Source organism: Theropithecus gelada, chromosome 7b (assembly GCF_003255815.1).
Source record: "Theropithecus gelada isolate Dixy chromosome 7b, Tgel_1.0, whole genome shotgun sequence".
In the NCBI taxonomy this organism is placed as follows: Eukaryota; Metazoa; Chordata; class Mammalia; order Primates; family Cercopithecidae; genus Theropithecus; species Theropithecus gelada.
The window spans coordinates 106,687,806-106,708,257 of record NC_037675.1 but is presented as its reverse complement, the minus strand read 5'-3'; the positions used below and the strand labels follow the sequence as shown (position 1 = coordinate 106,708,257).

At 64.4% G+C, this 20,452-nt stretch overlaps 1 protein-coding gene across 2 annotated transcripts in view; it reads left to right on the top strand.

Moving 5' to 3' along the window:
• Window positions 1-20,051, top strand: part of JAG2 (jagged 2) — a 27,770-nt gene extending 7,719 nt beyond the window's left edge. Inside the window, exons 3-26 of one of the 2 annotated variants that reach the window (XM_025392059.1) lie at window positions 3,851-3,908; window positions 5,675-5,926; window positions 6,042-6,102; window positions 9,717-9,847; window positions 9,951-10,070; window positions 10,268-10,381; window positions 10,611-10,724; window positions 10,876-10,989; window positions 11,069-11,115; window positions 11,203-11,376; window positions 12,691-12,841; window positions 12,921-13,073; window positions 13,152-13,265; window positions 13,569-13,682; window positions 13,764-13,877; window positions 14,091-14,207; window positions 14,434-14,461; window positions 14,548-14,633; window positions 15,276-15,389; window positions 15,500-15,615; window positions 16,004-16,246; window positions 16,918-17,049; window positions 18,144-18,300; window positions 18,604-20,051. In XM_025392059.1, the coding sequence (XP_025247844.1) occupies window positions 3,851-3,908; window positions 5,675-5,926; window positions 6,042-6,102; window positions 9,717-9,847; window positions 9,951-10,070; window positions 10,268-10,381; window positions 10,611-10,724; window positions 10,876-10,989; window positions 11,069-11,115; window positions 11,203-11,376; window positions 12,691-12,841; window positions 12,921-13,073; window positions 13,152-13,265; window positions 13,569-13,682; window positions 13,764-13,877; window positions 14,091-14,207; window positions 14,434-14,461; window positions 14,548-14,633; window positions 15,276-15,389; window positions 15,500-15,615; window positions 16,004-16,246; window positions 16,918-17,049; window positions 18,144-18,300; window positions 18,604-19,100 (3,321 nt within the window). In that variant the 3' untranslated portion in view covers window positions 19,101-20,051. The remainder of the gene's footprint in view (window positions 1-3,850; window positions 3,909-5,674; window positions 5,927-6,041; window positions 6,103-9,716; window positions 9,848-9,950; window positions 10,071-10,267; window positions 10,382-10,610; window positions 10,725-10,875; window positions 10,990-11,068; window positions 11,116-11,202; window positions 11,377-12,690; window positions 12,842-12,920; window positions 13,074-13,151; window positions 13,266-13,568; window positions 13,683-13,763; window positions 13,878-14,090; window positions 14,208-14,433; window positions 14,462-14,547; window positions 14,634-15,275; window positions 15,390-15,499; window positions 15,616-16,003; window positions 16,247-16,917; window positions 17,050-18,143; window positions 18,301-18,603) is intronic. The other variant, XM_025392060.1, reaches the window with a different exon arrangement.
• Window positions 20,052-20,452: the final 401 nt, after the last annotated feature.

Genomic DNA, 20,452 nt, shown 5'->3' with positions numbered 1-20,452 from the left:
ACAGACCTCACTCAGACCCCCAACAACAGTCCTCACTCAGACCCCCAACAACAGTCCTTACTCAGACCCTCAACAGACCCCACTCAGACCCCCAACAACAGACCTCACTCAGACTCCCAACAACAGTCCTCACTCAGACCCCCAGCAGTCCTCAGTCCCCCAACAACAGTCCTTACTTAGACCCCCAACAACAGACCTCACTCTAGACCCCCGACAGTCCTTACTCAGACCCCAAACAGACCTCACTCAGACCCCCAACAACAGACCTCATTCAGACCCCCGACAGTCCACACTCAGACCCCAACAACGGTCCTTTCTCAGACCCCCAATAGTCCTCACCCAGGCCCCCAACAACAGACCTCACTCAGACCCCCAACATTCCTCAGACCCCCAACAGACCTCACTCAAACCCCCGACAGTCCTCACTCAGACCCCCAAAGTCCTCACTCAGACCCCCAAAGTCCTCACTCAGACCCCCGACAGTCATCCACTTCGCTTAGCCTCAGGAAGGAAGTCCGTGCTAGGGTCTGGATCTATGGTATGACCCCACTGTCCCCGTGGGCTCTGCGTTCTCAGCCCGTGGGCTTCCTTGTGGGCTCTGCGATGCAGCTCCTTCACTTCCTCATGCCCTGCAGCCTCAATCCCAACACCACCCCTTCAAAGCCTGGCCTGGCTTTTTTTTTTTTTTTTTTTTTTGAGACGGAGTTTCACCCTGGTTGCCCTGGAGTGCAATGGTGCGATCTCGGCTCGCTGCAGCCTCTGCCTCCTGAGTTCAAGTGATTCTCCTGCCTCAGCCTCCCGAGTAGCTGGGATTACAGACTCCTGCTACCATGGCTGGCTAATTTTTGTATTTTTAGTAGAGATGGGGATTCACTATGTTGACCAGACTAGTCTCGAACTCCTGACCTCAGGTGATCTGCCTGCCTCAGCCTCTTAAAGGATTATAGGCGTGAGCCACCGTGACCCATTGGCCTGGCCTTATTAGAACAACAGCCTGGCCGGGTGCGGTGGCTCAAGTCTGTAATCCCAGCACTTTGGGAGGCCGAGACGGGCGGATCACGAGGTCAGGAGATCGAGACCATCCTGGCTAATACGGTGAAACCCCATCTCTACTAAAAATACAAAAAACTAGCTGGGCGAGGTGGTGGACGCCTGTAGTACCAGCCACTCGGGAGGCCGAGGCAGGAGAATGGCGTAAACCCGGGAGGCGGAGCTTGCAGTGAGCTGAGATCTGGCCACTGCACTCCAGCCTGGCCGACAGAGCGAGACTGTCTCAAAAAAAAAAAAAAAAAAAAAAGAATAACAGCCCCTGCCCCCTGCTGCTTTCCCCGAGCCCCACTGGCCATAGGTTGTCATCCTTGGTGGCAGAGGCATGCCTGCTGCACACTTAATGTGAATGAATGAAGGAAAGAAGGAACCAAATGCCCGATGCCTGGGAAGCGGCTGGTTGCTCCAGCTGTCACCAGGGGTGGGGAAGGGCTTGGCCAGGTGCAGCTGCAAGGATGGTGCTCCTGGCAGATGGGCGGATAGGCTGGGATGGGTGGGTGGGGATGGGTGGGAGCCTCAGGAGCCCCAAGGGTGCTGTGAGCTGGGAGGGTGTGGACAGAGCTCTGGGGGTTGGGGGTGTGGCTGGAGCTGATGGGGGCGATTTGTGGACAAAGCTCTTGCGGGGTGTAGACAGAGCCCTGGTGGGGGTTGTAGACAGAGCGCTGGGGGTGGGGTGGACAGAGTCCGGTGGGGGTATGGATGGAGCCTTGCGGGGAATATGGATGGAGCTCTTGGCGGCTCTTGGATGGAACTCTTCGGGAGTGTACAGAGCCCTGGGGGTAGTGTGGACGGAGGTCTTTGTGGGGTGTGGACGGAGCTCTGGGGAGGTGTGGACGGAGCCTGTTGGGGGGTGTGGATTGAGTTATTGGGGGTGTGGACGGAGCCCTGTTGGGGAGTGTGGATGGAGCCTGTTGGGGGATGTGGATTGAGTTATTGGGGGTGTGGACTGAGCTCTGGGGGGTATGGACTGAACTCAGCGGGGGTGTGGTGGAGCTCTGTGTGGGGGTGTGGATGGAGCCTTGGGAGGCATGTGGACAGAGCTCTGGGGATCGTCTGGTGCCTGTAGGCAGAGGTTTGCAGACCCTGATAGCCTCGGAGATGGGCGGGGACTGGGCCCCGTGGCCTGGCGGCACCATGGCGGATGTGGGAAAACAGGTTTAAGGGAGACTTAAGAGGTGGGATTGAGGGCCTGGTGACAGCTTGACGTGGCTAGGGAGGGTTCTAGGAGCGTGTTGGGGATGGCCCCCCACTTCCATCCTGTGCTCCCAGCTGGGTGAGGCTCCTCCAGCCATCCCTGGGTGTTCTGCAGGCAGGGGCTCAGGAAGGGAGGCCAGGGTTGCACAGCCGTGAGTGAGGCCCAGGTTGGCTGCTGTGTTGGGCCCTAGGTGTCCATATTTGAGGGACAGTTGGAGGTGTGGGGTGGGGGACTAGGTGGGGGTCCTGGAGGCTGGGCTGGGTGTGGCTGGCAGCAGGTTGGTTAGGGGAGGGCTGGACGTGGAGTGTACTCTTCTGAGACATCTTGGGAGGCCAAGCCTGTCCTTAGCTGGATGGGGCCGAGGCACCGGGGCCGGGGTGGGGTGGTGACCAGGGAGGGGCTGGCAGGCATGGGGTTGGGCCTTGCTGGGGAAGTATGGTTTTCCCCAGCATAGCCAGGCTTTGGGGCTGGGTGGATAAGGGGCGCTGAGGGATGGACAAGCCTGGCCTGCCCGGACACTGCCCAGTGCAGCATCCCCTGGGGTGGGAAGCCAGCAGGCCTGGAGGTGGCTCAGCCCCAGCCCCCTCCTGTGGGCCCTACCCAGATGGAGCCAGGGCTGGGCTCAGGGGCCACAGGCACACCAGGGGTGGAGCTGTGGGATTCCTGGGCAGTGAGGGCTGAGAGGCTGTGGCATGTGGGTACCCAGTGCTGGGCAGTACAGGGCATGTCCTGGGGGTCGCACCTGTCTGAGCATGCCTGTGAGTGACAGTCTCCGTGGACTGCACTAGGTGGAGCAGGGGGCCAGCCCTGTGGCCTCTTTGCTTGGCTGACAGCATCGCCTGTCACCATGGCTGGGGTACAAGGGCCAGCTGGCCCGGGGGCAGAGGGGGAGGAGTGGCCATGGTCTGAGGCTGTGCTGGGCAGTCCCAGGACCTCTTGGCCTCAGTTTCCCCAACCGTACCACAGGGGCTTCTCCTGCCACGTGTCCTGTGTGGGGGTGGAGGTGGGTGTGGGTTTGCCTGTGTGCTATGTACCTGCAGGACCTGAGCTCGGGCCTGTTAGGGACTCTGGCTGGGTGCCCTGTCCTTGGCCACCCCGTGCACCTGGTAGAGGCTGCCAGCGTGGCGATGGGGCCCCACATTCTCTCGCGTGGTCACCCCCAGTGAGGCACCAAGGGGTTCCACTGGAAACGCTCAGGTCCCGGCTACCTGTGGGGCCCTAGTCTGTGGCCACTCCAGCCAGGCTGCCCCTTGCCCACCTCTCCCCCTGGTCGCTCTTCCTGTGCTCCATGCTGACTTAAGCCAGCTCAGGGCAGGCTGGGCCTCTGGCACCCCAGCGGTAGGGAGCCCAGGCCCCTGAGCCCACATGTCCTGGAGGGGCAGTCTCCCTCCCTTGAGCTGGGTTATTTTGGGGTCTGCAGAGGATGTGGCCTGAGGATGAGGAGGGTGGTGGGTCCTGTGAGGACTCTAGGAGGGGGTCCCTGGCTGGGGAGGAAAGGCCAGAGCCTGGCAGACCCGGGGGCAGGTTGGAGCCCTGGGCCCTGTCCCACCCTGAATAAAGCAGGCAGGTGTGGCCTCAGGCACCTGACCCGCCTCTCCATATCTGCAGCGCTCCTTCACCCTCATCGTGGAGGCCTGGGACTGGGACAACGATACCACCCCGAATGGTGAGTGAGCCCTGGGCCAGGTGGCAGCGCCTCTCAGCTTCAGGGCACCTGTGGCAGGGCCCATGTCCTCTGCCTGCTTGGGACAAAGCCTTTCTTTACTCTGAGGATCATGTGTGCTGTTTCCCTTTTTGCTTTGGCTGCCAGGAAGCTCTGCCACGTTTGGGATTTGCAGAGCTGTGCATGCACTCTCTTCCCCAGTCCTAGCTTTGCCTATGTTGTTCTCCTATTGGGTGTGCTCTTTTGGGGCCCATGTCAGTGACTTAGTGGAGGGGACACCGTTGAGTGTCTCTCTGGCTTTGTGGCCCCCTCTACCTGTCTGTACTGGAGCATGGAGCCTTGGGGGCCCTCTCCCTGAGGCCCACCTGCTAGCTGGCTGATCTGGTCAGGGGCTCTGCAGGGCCCCGCAGGGGTAATGGGGGGATGACTTCCGTGGGTGGATGCGGAAGTACCCGCAGGCCGAGGGAGCTGCTCATGTGAAGGCTCAGGCAGGAGCGCGCTTGCTGTGCAGGAGGGGCCGCCGGGGCAGGGCTCAGATCATGGGGGCTGGCACACCACTGAGAAGACACGGGCTCTGTCTGGCAAGCTCTAGCTGCCTTATGGAGGGTGGGCTGTGGGGCCAGGACGGAGACCGAGGAGGAGCTGTGCCATGAATCTGGGCGTGTCAGGGTGACCTGGACCAGGAGCAGTCTGAGGGAATGAGGGAGACTCTGGCTGCTCTCAGAAGTGGAGACATGGGGTTGGCCAATGGGTTGGAGGTGGTGAGAGAGCAGGGCCAGGGCATCCTGGCTGCCAGCAGAGTGGAGGGGCTGTTTACAGGGCAGGGATGGCAGCAGGGGTGCCAGGTGGGGAGCAGCAGCTGTGGGGACCCCAGCAACTCAGGGCAGTGGTGTTCCCTGAGGGGGTGGCTGGGGAACAGTTGGGCTGAGGCCCAAGTAAGGTCGTCAGGGCTCTTGATGATGTGGGCCTGGAGAGGCTGGGGCGGCCGGGAGGCCCCTTGGGGAGTGGGCCAGCTCAGTGTCCTCCCAGGCCTTGGCCCACGAGGCGGGAGAGCTGGGGTCTGGAGGACCTGTTCACCCTTTATTGTGGAAAACATCGAGCCTGTGCCGAAGCGCAGGGACTGGCATCACGGGCTTTGCATACCAGCACCAGCAGCTGCGGTGCCCCTGGCCCCTGATCTCCCATTGTCTTACTTAAAGTGAGGCTTAGCCGGCAGGTCTCAGGACCTGTGCCTGTCTTGGGGGCCTGAGGGGAGGGTTGTTTTAAGGTGGGGACGGTAGCGGTGTTTGGCACTTCTGGGAGCAAGTCACAGCACAGGAGAGGGGAGGGCAACTGAGCGCCATGCCTGTGCCGGTGAGGGCTGGACACGGTGCCCAGCTGTGTGCAGGTGTTGGAGCAGGGCTGTGGGTGGGTGGGCACAGGTGTGGGAGACGGGACTCACCCCCTGGCAGCAGTCATGCCTTCTCTGTGGAGCCCATGGTCTCGGCAGCCCTCCCTGCAGGACCCCCCGCCCCTAGCTGGGCCCCCCAGCCCTCTGCGTTTAAGGTGGGAGCAGGAGCGCAGGCTTGGTGGTGGGAGGGATAGGCCTCTCGGGGCCCTGAGCTTTCTGTAGCAGTCTGGCCAGGGGCCCTGCCCTCGGAGTGCTGCTGCCGCCTGCTGTGCCCCGGCCTTGCGGCGGCCGCAGACTTCTGCCCCGTCCCCGTTGTTCCTGGAGGCCACCTGGCTGGGCTGGTGTCTCTGGCCTGTGCTGACTGTGCCGCCTCCCCAAGAGGAGCTGCTGATCGAGCGGGTGTCGCATGCTGGCATGATCAACCCGGAGGACCGCTGGAAGAGCCTGCACTTCAGCGGCCACGTGGCGCACCTGGAGCTGCAGATCCGTGTGCGCTGTGACGAGAACTACTACAGCGCCACCTGCAACAAGTTCTGCCGGCCCCGCAACGACTTTTTTGGCCACTACACCTGCGACCAGTATGGCAACAAGGCCTGCATGGATGGCTGGATGGGGAAGGAGTGCAAGGAAGGTGAGGGGGCTGCCGGGCCACGTGGAGGGCAGGGAGGGCCTCGGGCAGGGCCCTGGGCACGCGCTTTGCCGCCAGGCTGGCTGCAGCGGTGCCTCTCGCTCCTCTCTGTTCGCAGCTGTGTGTAAACAAGGGTGTAATTTGCTCCACGGGGGATGCACCGTGCCTGGGGAGTGCAGGTGAGTGTGCCGCCAGCCCGCCTTTGCCCTCGCACCCTTTGCCCTCACATCCTCGCTGGCACACGCGGCCTTGCTCTCAGGAGTCACCCGGCGCTGGCTGGAGGTCGCGCGCGCAGCCTGTGAGAGCCGGGCCGTGTGCTCGGGATGCTCCTTAGTGCAGTAGGTGCGTGTCTGAGCGTGGGGTATGTCTGATGGCGGCAGCCCTGTGAGGATGGTGAGGAGAGATTGGGGAGGCTGGATGGACAGTCACATCACCAAGCGGCAGAGACCTGGAGGCTGCAGGCCACCCAAAGATGGGGCACGGGCAGAGGACACAGTAACCCTGTCCATGTGGGGGGGTAGGCGGCAAGCGGCCGACAAGTGAGACCAGCAGGCGAGGGGTGGCAGAGCAGACCGGTGGTGGGAGATGAGGCCTGCAGGACCAGGGAGAGAGGAAGGGGCTGCTGGCAGGTTTGTAGCTGGGCAAGGTGGGTGGGAAGGCTGTGGTAGCTGTTGAGTGGAGAAGCACCAGACGGGAGGCTGTGAGAGGCAGGCTGTGAGGAGGAGGCTGCTGTGGGGCATGTGGGGGTTCGGGGGGAGGGGCCAGCGGAAGGGGGAGAGGGGCACGGGTCCTGCAGGCATCCTGGGTTGGAGCCCAGGGGTTTGTGGATGGATTTAATCAAGGAGGAAGAGTCTGGGGTCAGGAAGAACCCCAAGCCGCTGCGTAGTGGAGCCATCGTGACTGAAGGAGGACTGCCGCAGGGGAGCAGGCAGGGCAGAGGTTAGGTGGATGTGGAGAGGCGATGCCCGCCCTGTCCCCAGAGATACCCAGAAAGCTCGTGGGAGAGGCCTGGCCTCAGCCCCGCGGGGTCTGTGGGGGGCCTGTGGCATTCAGGCAGTGTTGAAAGCCCAGACAGGCCGGGCGCGGTGGCTCAAGCCTGTAATCCCAGCACTTTGGGAGGCCGAGACGGGCGGATCACGAGGTCAGGAGATCGAGACCATCCTGGCGAACACGGTGAAACCCCGTCTCTACTAAAAAATACAAAAAACTAGCCGGGCGAGGCGGCGGGCGCCTGTAGTCCCAGCTACTCGGGAGGCTGAGGCAGGAGAATGGCGTAAACCCGGGGGGCGGAGCTTGCAGTGAGCTGAGATCCGGCCACTGCACTCCAGCCCGGGCGACAGAGCCAGACTCCGTCTCAAAAAAAAAAAAAAAAAAAAAGAAAGAAAGCCCAGACAGCAAAGGGGGAAAGACGGAGAGGAGAGAGGCCAAGAAGCAAGTCCCAGCTGCCGCAGGTCAGGGCGGATGGATGAGGAGCCAGCAAGGGCCTCCACGAGGGAGTGGCTGGGGCCCTGCAGCCAAGTCCGGACAGTGGAGGTTTCTGGACCCGGACCAGGGTGTGGGGGGGATCCAGCCAGGGGACTGGCAGCTTTGCCCTAGAGTGGAGCAGAGAAGTCGCGGGGGGGAACCAGAGGGACTGGGGCCCAGGGTCTGGGGTGGGCGTGGGCTTCGAGCCGTGGTGCTTAGTGTGTGTGAGCAAGCTGGGGAGCCCGAGAGAGGGGCACAAGTGGATGGAGAGACAGCAGGTGGAGGTGAGTACCACCCTCCAGCCAGCCTTGGATTTCAGGGCTCCCGGAACCTCCCTCTGAGGAGTGGGTTTGCCTCCATGGGACGAGGACCCTGGAGCACAGTGAGGCTGAGTGATTTCCCCAGGATCACACAGCATGGCGTTGCAGAGAGGAGTGGGGGTTTGGGAACCAGCTGAGTTGGGAGCCAAGGTGGGGAGGTGGGTGACCTTTCCACAGGCCCCACGGCTGAGTGGCCTGGAGGGCTGTGAGGAGCTTTCCTGGCTGGTCCCAGAGCAGGGAGGCAAGGAGGGCTGGGGTCGCCCACCTGGTCACTTGCACACGCAGGGATTCCCGGCAGGTTGAGTCTCAGAAAGTGCAACAGGGTGGGCCTGGTCTGGGCAGATGTAGATGTAGGCCCACGGGAGTCGGCCCTGCTCACCCTCGCCTGGCCCAGCGTGCATCACACAACCTGGATGGCAGTGCCACCCTCCCTGGATGGCTGTTGGCTGGCAGCCGCGATGTCCCACCAAGGCTGGAGGAAGGCAGTAGGGAAGCTGGCCATCCCTGCCCTTTCCCCACAGGAAGATGAGGAGACGGAGTCCGGGGGGCCTGGTGGGTGGGGGCAGTAGGTGAGCCCCGCCTGCCCCTCTTGCTGGCCCTGTGGGGGAGGCCCAGCTGTTGCTGACAGCCTCGGCTCAGGTTCCAGTGCAGGACGCCCCCCCCACCGGATGCTGCGGAGATGGCCATGCCTTCCTGCCACCGCCTCTCCAGGGCCCTGGGGCTGCTGGCTGGGGAAACCAGGAGGTGGGGGCCTGGCGTGGGCTGCCCCGCCCAGGGTTGAGAGCACGCCCTTGGGACCCACGAGGTCTGGGCTCTGAGCCCGGCTGTGGCGCTCCCTGGCGGATGACCCAAGGTGTGTCACAGCCCCACCCTGAGCTTGGGCCTCTATGTCCATGGAGGAGGAATTGCAGGCGGGACGCGAGGCCACCCGCATGGGCCACTGTGCATGCTGGGCTGGATACCATGCTGGGCTGGATGCTGGAGACACGTTCTCCCCAGCCTCAGTTTCCCCATTTGTGGCAGCTGAACTGGGCTGATAGGCCTTCGGTGCTGGCTGTGTGGCTTGAGGGCGGCTCAGGAAGGGCCGTGGTTCTTTCCTTTTACAAAAATAAAGTGTTGCGGGTGCCGGTGTGGAAGTGACGTGGCCTGGACGACATTCCCATCCTGCAGGACCAGAGAGTTCTAGGAAGGGCCCCCTGGGAGTCCCGGCAGGGCCTGGATGGCAGCCCGCTGGGCCTTGGGGTGTCGTCATGGCTCTCTCCCCTGACGGAGGCACCCTTGAGTCAGGCCAAGTTCTCCCTGGCCACCTGCCCTCTTCTGGAGGACTCCCAAGACGGGACGTTGGCCGATAGCCTGGAGCAGGGCGAGGCCTGGGGGTTGTGGCCGGGGGGCCACGAGGCCTCTCGTTTCCAGGGTGCAGGTGGAGCTCCTGCAGGGTCAGGAACTGCCCTGAGCAGGGCCAGCCCAGGCTAGCCTGTGGGCCTCAGTAGCCCCATCTATGAGATGGGTAGCTTGTGGGACTTGACTGGGAGCGAGCGAAATGACTATCTTTGAGGTGGGGGTGAGGGTATGTGCTGTGCCCAGGGCCACATGGCCGAGGCAGGGCCAGGAGTGCTCCCCTGCTGCCCACCGGCCTGCCCAGCCCCTGGTGCCACCCAGCCCTTGCAGCACGTGGTGAGTCCGAGCCGGCGTTCTCATCCCCGGGGTCCCGGCAGGGCCTTCCTTTCCTGGCGCCTGCTCTCAGGGCCCAGCTCACGAGTGAGTCCCAAAATAGCTCAGGGAGGAGTGACGGGACAGCTGGGACTGACCGCCGGCAGCCAGCGGCCGGGAATGCCCGTGACAGTGGGGCTGGCCTGCGGGGCCGCAACCCCTGCCCGGCTCGGGCTGCTCCAGTTCAAAGGCCTGAGGTGCCGCTCCTGGGTGTGGCTTGGGTGACTGTGCCTGGCTCCTCTGCCACCCTTTCAGGTGCCACAGCTCACTGGGTCTTGCGCCCCTCCGCCTTCCCCCAGGTGCAGCTACGGCTGGCAAGGGAGGTTCTGCGATGAGTGTGTCCCATACCCCGGCTGCGTGCACGGCAGCTGCGTGGAGCCCTGGCAGTGCAACTGTGAGACCAACTGGGGCGGCCTGCTCTGCGACAAAGGTAGTGGTGGGGGGTGGTGGGCCTGATGCTCTACCATCGAAGGGTGGGTTGTCGGGGAGCGGGGGGCCTGCTTTTCCCCTGAGCATCCCACCCCTGCCCCCAGACCTGAACTACTGTGGCAGCCACCACCCGTGCACCAACGGAGGCACGTGCATCAACGCTGAGCCCGACCAGTACCGCTGCACCTGCCCCGATGGCTACTCGGGCAGGAACTGTGAGAAGGGTACGTGGGGGGCCTGCTGCCCAAGTTCTGGCCAGGCAGGGACTGGTTCCCTTGGGAGCTGGTCAGGCCCCATCCCTCTGGCCTCTTGTGTGGTGGGCCCCTGACCCCCAGCTTCGGAACCTGTGGGCTTGGGGAGGCGTGCCTGTGGCAAGCTGGGGGCCTCGCTGCCAGCTCTGCCTCTCCCTGTGGTTCTGCAGCTGAGCATGCCTGCACCTCCAACCCATGTGCCAATGGGGGCTCTTGCCATGAGGTGCCATCCGGCTTCGAATGCCACTGCCCGTCGGGCTGGAGCGGGCCCACCTGTGCCCTTGGTGAGTGTCTGCACATGAGTGGGGGACTCCCGCCTGGCATCAGTAGGGGTCTGGGAGTGGGGCAACTCGCCGGGGATGGGGTGCAGTGGTCAAGTCCACACGTGTGGCTGTGGCTGGCTTGGCGAGGACAAGTGGCAGGAAGACCCAGGCTTGCGGCCCCACCTGCCCATGGGGACCTTATCCCCACGGCTCACACTGCCAGGGCCCCACCTTTCTCCATCCTCTGCAGACATCGATGAGTGTGCCTCGAACCCGTGTGCGGCCGGTGGCACCTGTGTGGACCAGGTGGACGGCTTCGAGTGCATCTGCCCCGAGCAGTGGGTGGGGGCTACCTGCCAGCTGGGTAAGGGTTCCGAGTGTGTGCACAGGAACATGGGCCACGCATGCGGGCTGCTGGGGCTGCTGCTGGAGCTGCTGGGCTGCGGGCGCCAGGTGCCGGTGCTGTAGGGCAGGCAGGGCCCGAGCCCCACGGCTCCCCCTTGTCTCTTTCACAGACGCCAATGAGTGTGAAGGGAAGCCGTGCCTTAACGCTTTTTCTTGCAAAAACCTGATTGGCGGCTATTACTGTGATTGCATCCCGGGCTGGAAGGGCATCAACTGCCACATCAGTCAGTATGGCGGGTGGGCGCCGGCGGGTGGGCCGAGGCACATGGGACCCCGCCTCTGACCCTGCTCCTCTGCCCCCAGACGTCAACGACTGTCGCGGGCAGTGTCAGCACGGGGGCACCTGCAAGGTGAGGCGGGGCCGGGAGGGGGTGTGGCGTGGGTGCTGCGGGGCCGTCGGGGTACCTGTGGGAGGCTCACCTGGCTGGCCTGCCCAGGACCTGGTGAATGGGTACCAGTGCGTGTGCCCACGGGGCTTCGGAGGCCGGCACTGCGAGCTGGAACGAGACGAGTGTGCCAGCAGCCCCTGCCACAGCGGCGGTCTCTGCGAGGACCTGGCCGACGGCTTCCGCTGCCACTGCCCCCAGGGCTTCTCCGGGCCTCTATGTGAGGTGAGGTCTGCCTGGCCACCCTGCCCCACCTGCTGCTCTAGGAGCTGTAGGGCAGGCCTCGTCCCCGACCATGGGGCCTGAGTGACCCGGGAGTGCCGCAGGGGGAGTTGTCCCCACGGCGTCCCAGGCTCAGCCCTCCCCTGGGTGCTGGGTGGGCAAGCGGGGCTGTCACAGGTCACCAGGCTTGGCCCCTTGTGGCCCTCGCTTGTGATGGGTCTCCTGGTGGCCTGGGCTAGGAACCCCTGGGCTGCTGCCTGCCCAGGCCCATCTGTCCAACTGTGCACTCCCTCGGGACTGGAGGGCAAGGGGCTCTGGCGGGCAGAGTATGTGGAGTAGGGTGGGTGCCTGATGGTGGACGGGCATGCACCTGTCATGAGTGAGTCCTGGGTTGGAGTGGGCATCTCTCTCGGGGCTGATGCTCTCGCCTCCCTCTGACCATCTTTTGGTGCTGGACCCCCTCCTCCAACCTCCCCTTTCCCCGTGCCTCTAAAATAACCTGCCTCCCTACCACCCCTGCCCCACCTCCCCCACCCCTGCCTCCCCGTTACCTGCCTCCCTACCACCCCTTCCCCACCTCCCCCACCCCTGCCTCCCTGTTACCTGCCTCCCTACCACCCCTTCCCCACCTCCCCCACCCTTGTCTCCCGGTTACCTGCCTCCCCCTACCACTCCTTCCCCACCTCCCCCACCCCTGCCTCCCGGTTACCTGCCTCCCTACCACCCCTTCCCCACCTCCCTCACCCCTGCCTCCCCGTTACCTGCCTCCCTACCACCCCCTACCCTACCACCCCCACCCCTTACCTCTCCTTTTTCCCTGCCTCCCCCCACCCACCTCCCTACCACCCTCGGCCACCCTCAATCCTGCCCTGGTCGTGGTGCAGAGGGTGGGCCTCCGGTGCAGGGGATGGGCCTCCTGTCCAGAGGGCTTCTTGGAGCCCAGGGCAGGGGTCTGACCTCAGAACCTGTAAGCATGGCAGTGGCTGGCCCTGGAAAAGACCCTCAGTCTTGGCTCTGAGGGTGGCCAGGCAGTGTGTGAGGTGCTCAGGAGCTGTCCTTCCTGCCAGCAGCAGGGGCCAAGGCCACATCCCTCCCGAGGGATGCTGAGGAAGCTGGGCTGCAGTGGAGGTGGGGGTGGGGGCCCACAGGTAGCTACGTTCAGCTGACAAGGCCTGGGCAGTCTCAGGTGGGCAGGGATCTTGGACTCTGGCTGGCACTGCCAGGCCCAGGGCAGAGGGGCCTGGGGGTTCCCAGGGATCTACCTTCATGTGGACAGAGGCCTGGCCTGGGCTCTCACAGGCACCCCCTACCCTGCAGGTGGATGTCGACCTTTGTGAGCCGAGCCCCTGCCGGAATGGCGCTCGCTGCTATAACCTAGAGGGTGACTATTACTGCGCCTGCCCTGATGACTTTGGTGGCAAGAACTGCTCCGTGCCACGCGAGCCGTGCCCTGGCGGGGCCTGCAGAGGTGCTGGGGGCGGCGTGGGGTGGTGGGGGAGATGGTGGGCAGGGGCGGGCCTGACTCCTGACCGTACTGCCTGCCATAGTGATCGACGGCTGCGGGTCGGATGCAGGGCCCGGGGCGCCTGGCGCAGCAGCCTCTGGCGTGTGTGGCCCCCATGGACGCTGCGTCAGCCAGCCAGGGGGCAACTTTTCCTGCGTCTGTGACAGTGGCTTTACTGGCACCTACTGCCATGAGAGTGAGTGGCTGTGAACAGCGGGCTGGTGGTGGGGCTGGGCTGGCCTGAGGCCCTGGCTCACCCTGCTTGCTTCTGCAGACATTGACGACTGCCTGGGCCAGCCCTGCCGCAATGGGGGCACGTGCATTGACGAGGTGGACGCCTTCCGCTGCTTCTGCCCCAGCGGCTGGGAGGGCGAGCTCTGCGACACCAGTGAGTGTTCCAGCGCCCGCCCATGCGGCCTGTGCCTCCACCCCTGTGGGCCCCTCATCACCCTGAGGTGGGCTACTGTCTGGGTGCCGCAGGCCCAGTACCCGGAAGGGCCTGGCCAGAGGGTGCTGCCACCACGGGGTGGAATCTCAGGCTCCCCCATACCTGGGGTCGGCTCCCCGCCACGACGCTCCTTCCCTGCCCCTCTCTGTCCTCCCTTGGCCCAGCTCCAGGGCTTCCTCCCCCGGGAAGCCCTCCCTGAGTGCCGGTGACCCCCCGCCTGCTGACCGGCGTCCTCGCCCCCAGATCCCAACGACTGCCTTCCCGATCCCTGCCACAGCCGCGGCCGCTGCTACGACCTGGTCAACGACTTCTACTGCGCGTGCGACGACGGCTGGAAGGGCAAGACCTGCCACTCACGTGAGTGCCCGCAGGCCCCGGCCGCCGACCCTGGCCCTGGCGGTCTGGGGCCCACCTGCTGAGCGGCCCATGTGCCCACAGGCGAGTTCCAGTGCGACACGTACACCTGCAGCAACGGCGGGACCTGCTACGACAGCGGGGACACCTTCCGCTGCGCCTGCCCCCCCGGCTGGAAGGGCAGCACCTGCACCGTTGGTGAGGAGCCCCCGACGCCCCTGTGACCGCTGGGCATGGGCCCTCCCCGGCGCCGCTCCCTTGGGCGTGATGGGCGGAGGGGTCTTTTTTGAGGGCCACACCTGCCCCTCGCCCCTGGGTCTGTCTGCCCTGTCTGGGTTGGGGGTGTGGTATGGAGACCCAGGGCCTGCGCAGGGCCAGGTGAGAAGCTCCCTCCTCCTCCTCTCCTTGCAGCCAAGAACAGCAGCTGCCTGCCCAACCCCTGTGTGAACGGGGGCACCTGCGTGGGCAGCGGTGCCTCCTTCTCCTGCATCTGCCGGGACGGCTGGGAGGGCCGCACTTGCACTCACAGTGAGCACGGGAGGGACACCCACAGACGACATCCCTGTCCCCGACTCTCCCCCCATCCCCTTCTGCCAGCCCCTCCCCTGGCTGCCCTTGCCCCCAGCAAAAGGCACCCTCCTTGATGCCCTCCCCAGCCCCACAGCCCGATCACGCCAAGCCAGCCTGGACCGTGCCTGGCACGCTTGGGGGGTGGGTACTGATCCCCTGCCTTCTCCTTCTTCTCCCAAACCAGATACCAACGACTGCAACCCTCTGCCTTGGTGAGTGGCACCCGGGGGCCGCAGCAGGGGTGGGTGGGACTTGGCATATCGCGGGGGCCGCCTGATGCCCGCCCTCTGCTCTGCAGCTACAACGGTGGCATCTGTGTTGACGGCGTCAACTGGTTCCGCTGCGAGTGTGCGGCTGGCTTCGCGGGACCTGACTGTCGCATCAGTGAGTGGCCTGGGATGACAGACAGCCCCAGCCCGGGAGCCCTTCCAGCCCAGCCGAGGTGTCAGGAGTCTGGGGACATCAACGTCCACATCCCTTGAAGGGCAGTGTGGCCACAGCCACTTCCTGCCTCTCTCTGAGCCTCAGTTTCCCCACATGACTGTGCCCTGTGGGGTTCCTGCGGTGTACCCTGCCAAGTGACTGGAGGGGGGCCAGCCCGGGGGACCAGACCGAGGCCAAGGGAGCTGTGGGGGTTGGAGCATGCAGCTTGACATGGGCTCCTCTGTGGCCGCAGGGCTGTTGTCCCTGGGTGTCGGCCCAGGTATCTGTCCAGCACCCCTTGGCTGGTCCAACGCAGCAGCTGGGGCTAACCCAGGATGGGACAGGCCCACTGCAGAAGCAGATGGAGGAGGGTGCTATTGGGCCAGGGTCAGGCTAGGCTCAGGAAGGCCTCGGGCAGGTGGCAGCTTGGGTGCTGGGGCAGGTGGGACCTGCAGGGCTGGCGAGGCCTCTGTGCCGGCCTAGGGGCTGCTTCTCATCGGCCTGGGCCTTGCGCCCGCGTGCCACTGGCTCCCCGCTGCCCTAGGCCATGCGGGTCCTGCGGCGGCCGTTCACCGTGCTCAGCAGCAGCCGCTCTCCCCGCAGACATTGACGAATGCCAGTCCTCGCCCTGCGCCTACGGGGCCACGTGTGTGGATGAGATCAACGGGTATCGCTGTAGCTGCCCCCCTGGCCGAGCCGGCCCCCGGTGCCAGGAAGGTAGGCCCCGTGTGATTGCCCTGGCCTGGGGCGGGTTGGGGGCCATGGGTGAGACCCAGCCCCGAGGGCCAAATGCACACTGCTGACCCTTGAGCCCCTTCTCCCCACAGTGATCGGGTTTGGGAGGTCCTGCTGGTCCCGGGGCACTCCGTTCCCACACGGAAGCTCCTGGGTGGAAGACTGCAACAGCTGCCGCTGCCTGGATGGCCGCCGTGACTGCAGCAAGGTGCGGGCTGCCTGTGAGCCTCCCTGCCCTGCCCGAGGCTGGTGCACGCTGACCCTGACCACTCTGTGAGATCAGGAGGCGGGTGCTGGGGTCAGGATGGGCTGAGAGCTGTCTGCCCCCACTTGAGGGACACCCAGGGAGGAGGGAGCTCAGCCAGGCCCCATGCTTCAGTGTGCAGTTGGGAAAACTGAGGCCTGGTCTGGGTTCTGCCTTGCTCTGCCTGCCCTTTCTGGTGTGGAGCTTGGCCTGCCTCCCTGGGAGCCCTGGGTGGGGGGTGGGCTGGGACTCACAGACCTGGGCGGTGTTCTTCCCTGGCATGGGGCCTGTGCCCGCCTGTGGGTCCTCATCTGTGTGCCTGCATCTGACCCTCCTGTGCGTAACTGCCCAGGTGTGGTGCGGGTGGAAGCCTTGTCTGCTGGCCGGCCAGCCCGAGGCCCTGAGCGCCCAGTGCCCGCCGGGGCAAAGGTGCCTGGAGAAGGCCCCAGGCCAGTGTCTGCGACCACCCTGTGAGGCCTGGGGGGAGTGCGGCACAGAAGAGCCACCGAGCACCCCCTGCCTGCCGCGCTCCGGCCACCTGGACAATAACTGCGCCCGCCTCACCTTGCGTTTCAACCGTGACCATGTGCCCCAGGTGAGGGGCCTGGTGGCATCTGAGCTTGCAGAGGCCACACGCCGGCATCTGCTTGTGGCATGGCCAAAGCCTAGCCCCGTGGGGCAGGGAGGCCCTGGCTGGCTGAGCAGAGTCACTCTTGGTCACAGAGAGTGGCCCTGTGGGGTGAGATGAGAGGGGCATTGGGCCTGGTGCTGGGTGTGGGTGGCAGAGGAGGCCGGGAGAGCAGCCAGCTGGGGGTGCCTCTTTGTCCAGCTGTCCTGAGGGCCTGGACTGATGGTGCCATGGCTGCCTCACCCCAGCTCTTGGGCTGCAGCGCTGTGGGCAGTTTTGCCCTAGCCAAGGACCCAGCTTTGTCTGCTGTGTGCTTGGAGCTGGGCCCCCGTCTCCCAGAAGGGGCTCAGAACTGGAGGAGACCCACTGTACCCCGCCCCTGCCTCTCTTCCCCCCACTGCCCTGCAGGTGGAGCTGGCTCTGCCATGAGGGCAGGCGAGTGGGCACCGTCACTCCTGCCTCCTGGTATAGGGCACAGCCGGGTGGGAAGCTGCCCCCACTAGACCCTGGGCATCCCTGCTCTGCTCTCCTGGGCGGGCTACAGGATGTGTCCTGCGTGTACCCACAGTGCCAGTCCAGGGACGTAGCTGTCAGGTTCATGGCCCTGCCCTGCCCATGCACTGCCTGTCTCTGCCCAGGGCACCACAGTGGGCGCCATTTGCTCCGGGATCCGCTCCCTGCCAGCTACGAGGGCTGTGGCACGGGACCGCCTGCTGGTGTTGCTCTGCGACCGGGCGTCCTCCGGGGCCAGTGCAGTGGAGGTGGCTGTGGTGAGTGCCAGTGGGGAGCAGCACCTGGGTGGGCCCTGGGTCCAGTCCTATGCAGGTCCTGGCTGTGCTGGGCAGAGGCTCTGGCTAGGCTAGTCATGGTGCGGAGGGACTGCAGGCAGGCATGTCTCCCCAGACTGGGGCTGCGGCCCCTCACTGCCCATGCTGCAGGCTCATAGAACTACTCCCTGGGCCTGGCCAGCACTGGGGACATGCAGGGCTGTGGTGTGGAGCCCGCTTCCCCTGCAGCTGCATCCTCGCCTGGTCCCCTGCTCTGTCTTTGCCTCTGTGTCCCCACGTCACAGGCAGCAGGAGAGTCCGCGGGCTCAGTCTGCCCTGGGAGGCCTGCTTTGGGACTGGCACCTGCCCTGGCCTTGGGGGGTGTCAGATGTGAGTGGATACCAAGGGGGTCGGGTGAGACTGGAGTGGGGATGTGCCTGGAGAGGGGAGGGAATGTTCTGGAACATGATGAGTGTGTGTGCAGAGCAGTGGGTGTGGCTATGGCACAGCGTAGCAGGTGGAGGCCATGGCCAGGCACAGGAGGGATGTGCAGTGTTTTGGTGCCCTGAGGCTGCAGATGGGGTGGGGGACATGGGTGGGTGCTGCTGGGTGATGGAAGGGCAGTAGGGGCAGGGGGAAGATGTGAGAAGTATGCCAGCACGGGCATGGCGCCATCAGGGACGTGGTGGAGGCAGGGGCACAGCCCCGGGTTGCTGTGGCCTCGTGAAGGCACTAGGTTTGTGGTGCCCTTGGGGCGTGGCCCATAGGTGGGGGTGAGGGCTGGGAGCTGACGAGAAGGGATGGCCATCTCGGAGCAGGCGTCAGTGAATGGAGCCACACCCCCCACCGACCCACTGCCTGGTGGTAAGGTCCCCACCGCAGGACTCCAGGCTCTCCTGTGTGCCTGGACGGGGCCACCCTCCACCCCTCCACTTCCCCCCGCCACTACTGCCTGGTGGTGAGGCCCCCACTGCAGGACCCCGGGCTCTCCTGTGTGCCCACCATGCTCCAGCATGGCCAGAGCCTCAGTATTGGGGGCAAATTCCTGGGAGCCTGGGGCTCTCGGGCCATCCCCCCAACGCCTTTCTTTGCCGCAGTCCTTCAGCCCTGCGAGGGACCTGCCTGACAGCAGCTTGATCCAGGGTGCGGCCCATGCCATCGTGGCCGCCATCACCCAGCGGGGGAACGGCTCACTGCTCCTGGCTGTCACTGAGGTGAAGGTGGAGACAGTCGTTATGGGCGGCTCTTCCACAGGTAAGCATGGGAGGTGGGCCCCTGGGAAGGTGCCAGGCGGGCAACTCAGGCATTGGCATAGAGCCGGCCGATCCTGCCAGCCACCAGGAACACAGAAGTCCCTGGCACCTGCTCCCCCAGCCGCCCAGCCCCACAACCCGACCTTCCCAGCCCCCGTCCTGGGACCCTCCCCACAAGCCAGGAACCAGAGGGTGGGGCCTGGCCGCCTGGCCAGCAGGGCCCTCCCAGGCCTGGATGTGTGTGGCTAGTGCCCTGCAGGCACCCAGGCCTCAGTGCCTACCGGCTCTTCTCCCCGGTCCCCAGGTCTGCTGGTGCCCGTGCTGTGTGGTGCCTTCAGCGTGCTGTGGCTGGCGTGCGTGGTCCTGTGCGTGTGGTGGACACGCAAGCGCAGGAAAGAGCGGGAGAGGAGCCGGCTGCCGCGGGAGGAGAGCACCAACAACCAGTGGGCCCCGCTCAACCCCATCCGCAACCCCATCGAACGGCCGGGGGGCGGCCCGTGGGGCGGCGGGGGCCACAAGGACGTGCTCTACCAGTGCAAGAACTTCACGCCGCCGCCGCGCAGGGCAGACGAGGCGCTGCCCGGGCCGGCTGGCCACGCGGGCGTCAGGGAGGACGAGGAGGATGAGGATCTAGGCCGCGGTGAGGAGGACTCCCTGGAGGCGGAGAAGTTCCTCTCGCACAAATTCACCAAAGATCCTGGCTGCTCGCCCGGGAGGCCGGCCCACTGGGCCTCGGGCCCCAAAGTGGACAACCGCGCGGTCAGGAGCATCAATGAGGCCCGCTACACTGGCAAGGAGTAGGGGCGGCCGCCAGCTGGGCCGGGACCCAGGGCCCTCGGTGGGAGCCATGCCGTCTGCCGGACCTGGAGGCCAAGGCCATGTGCATAGTTTCTTTATTTTGTGTAAAAAAACCACCAAAAACAAAAAACAAATGTTTATTTTCTACGTTTCTTTAACCTTGTATAAATTATTCAGTAACTGTCAGGCCGAAAACAATGGAGTATTCTCGGATAGTTGCTATTTTTGTAAAGTTTCCGTGCGTGGCACTCGCTGTACGGCAGGAGAGAGCAAAGGGTGTCTGCGTCCTCACCAAATCGTAGCGTTTGTTACCAGAGGTTGTGCACTGTTTACAGAATCTTCCTTTTATTCCTCACTCGGGTTTCTCTGTGGCTCCAGGCCAAAGTGCCGGTGAGACCCATGGCTGTGTTGGTGTGGCCCATGGCTGTCGGTGGGACCCGTGGCTGATGGTGTGGCCTGTGGCTGTCAGTGGGACTCGTGGCTGTCAGTGGGACCCGTGGCTGTCGGTGGGACCTACGGTGGTCGGTGGGACCCTGGTTATTGATGCGGCCCCGGCCGACGGCACGGCCCGTGGCTGTTGGCGCACCTGTGGTTGTTAGTGGGGCCTGAGGTCATCGGTATGGCCTGAGGCCAGCAGGTCGACCTCGCGCTTGCTGGCCAGTCCGCCCCGCCTGCCGTCTGTGCTTCCTCCTGCCCAGAACGCCCGCTCCAGCGATCTCCACTGTGCTTTCAGAAGTGCCCTTCCTGCTGCGCAGTTCTCCCCTCCTGGGATGGCGGCAGTATCGAAGCTTGTGACAAGTGCCTTCACACAGACCCCTCGCAACTGTCCACACGTGCCGTGGCACCAGGCGCTGCCCACCTGCCGGCCCCGGCCGCCCCTCCTCGTGAAAGTGCATTTTTGTAAATGTGTACATATTAAAGGAAGCACTCTGTATATTTGATTTAATAACGTCAACATTCCGGCCTCCCTTGTTCTTTGGGTGCTGTTCCTTTTGCATTTAGAGTCAGACTGGGAGAGAACCGCGCCGGCAGAGAGGCGTGAGGCAGGGGGCACAGGCTGGGTGTTGGCCCACATGGCTGTGGTGGCTGTGGAGGGTGAGACGGTCCTGCTGAGTCAGGGCCTGCCAGGGCCTCGAACGCATTGCCAAGTTGGTGGATGCAGGTTTGGCCAAAACCTTCCTGGGAATGGGGAGGGGGGTGTCTAGGTGCCTGGCACCTGACCCTGACTACAAACAGCTGAAAACAGTTTTATAAAATAGTATAAAATTGCTTACCCACGAATACCTATCAAGGTCTTAAGGAATTAACAGTTCAAAATTTTTATTCATTCATTTATTCCTTTGTTTTGCTTGTTC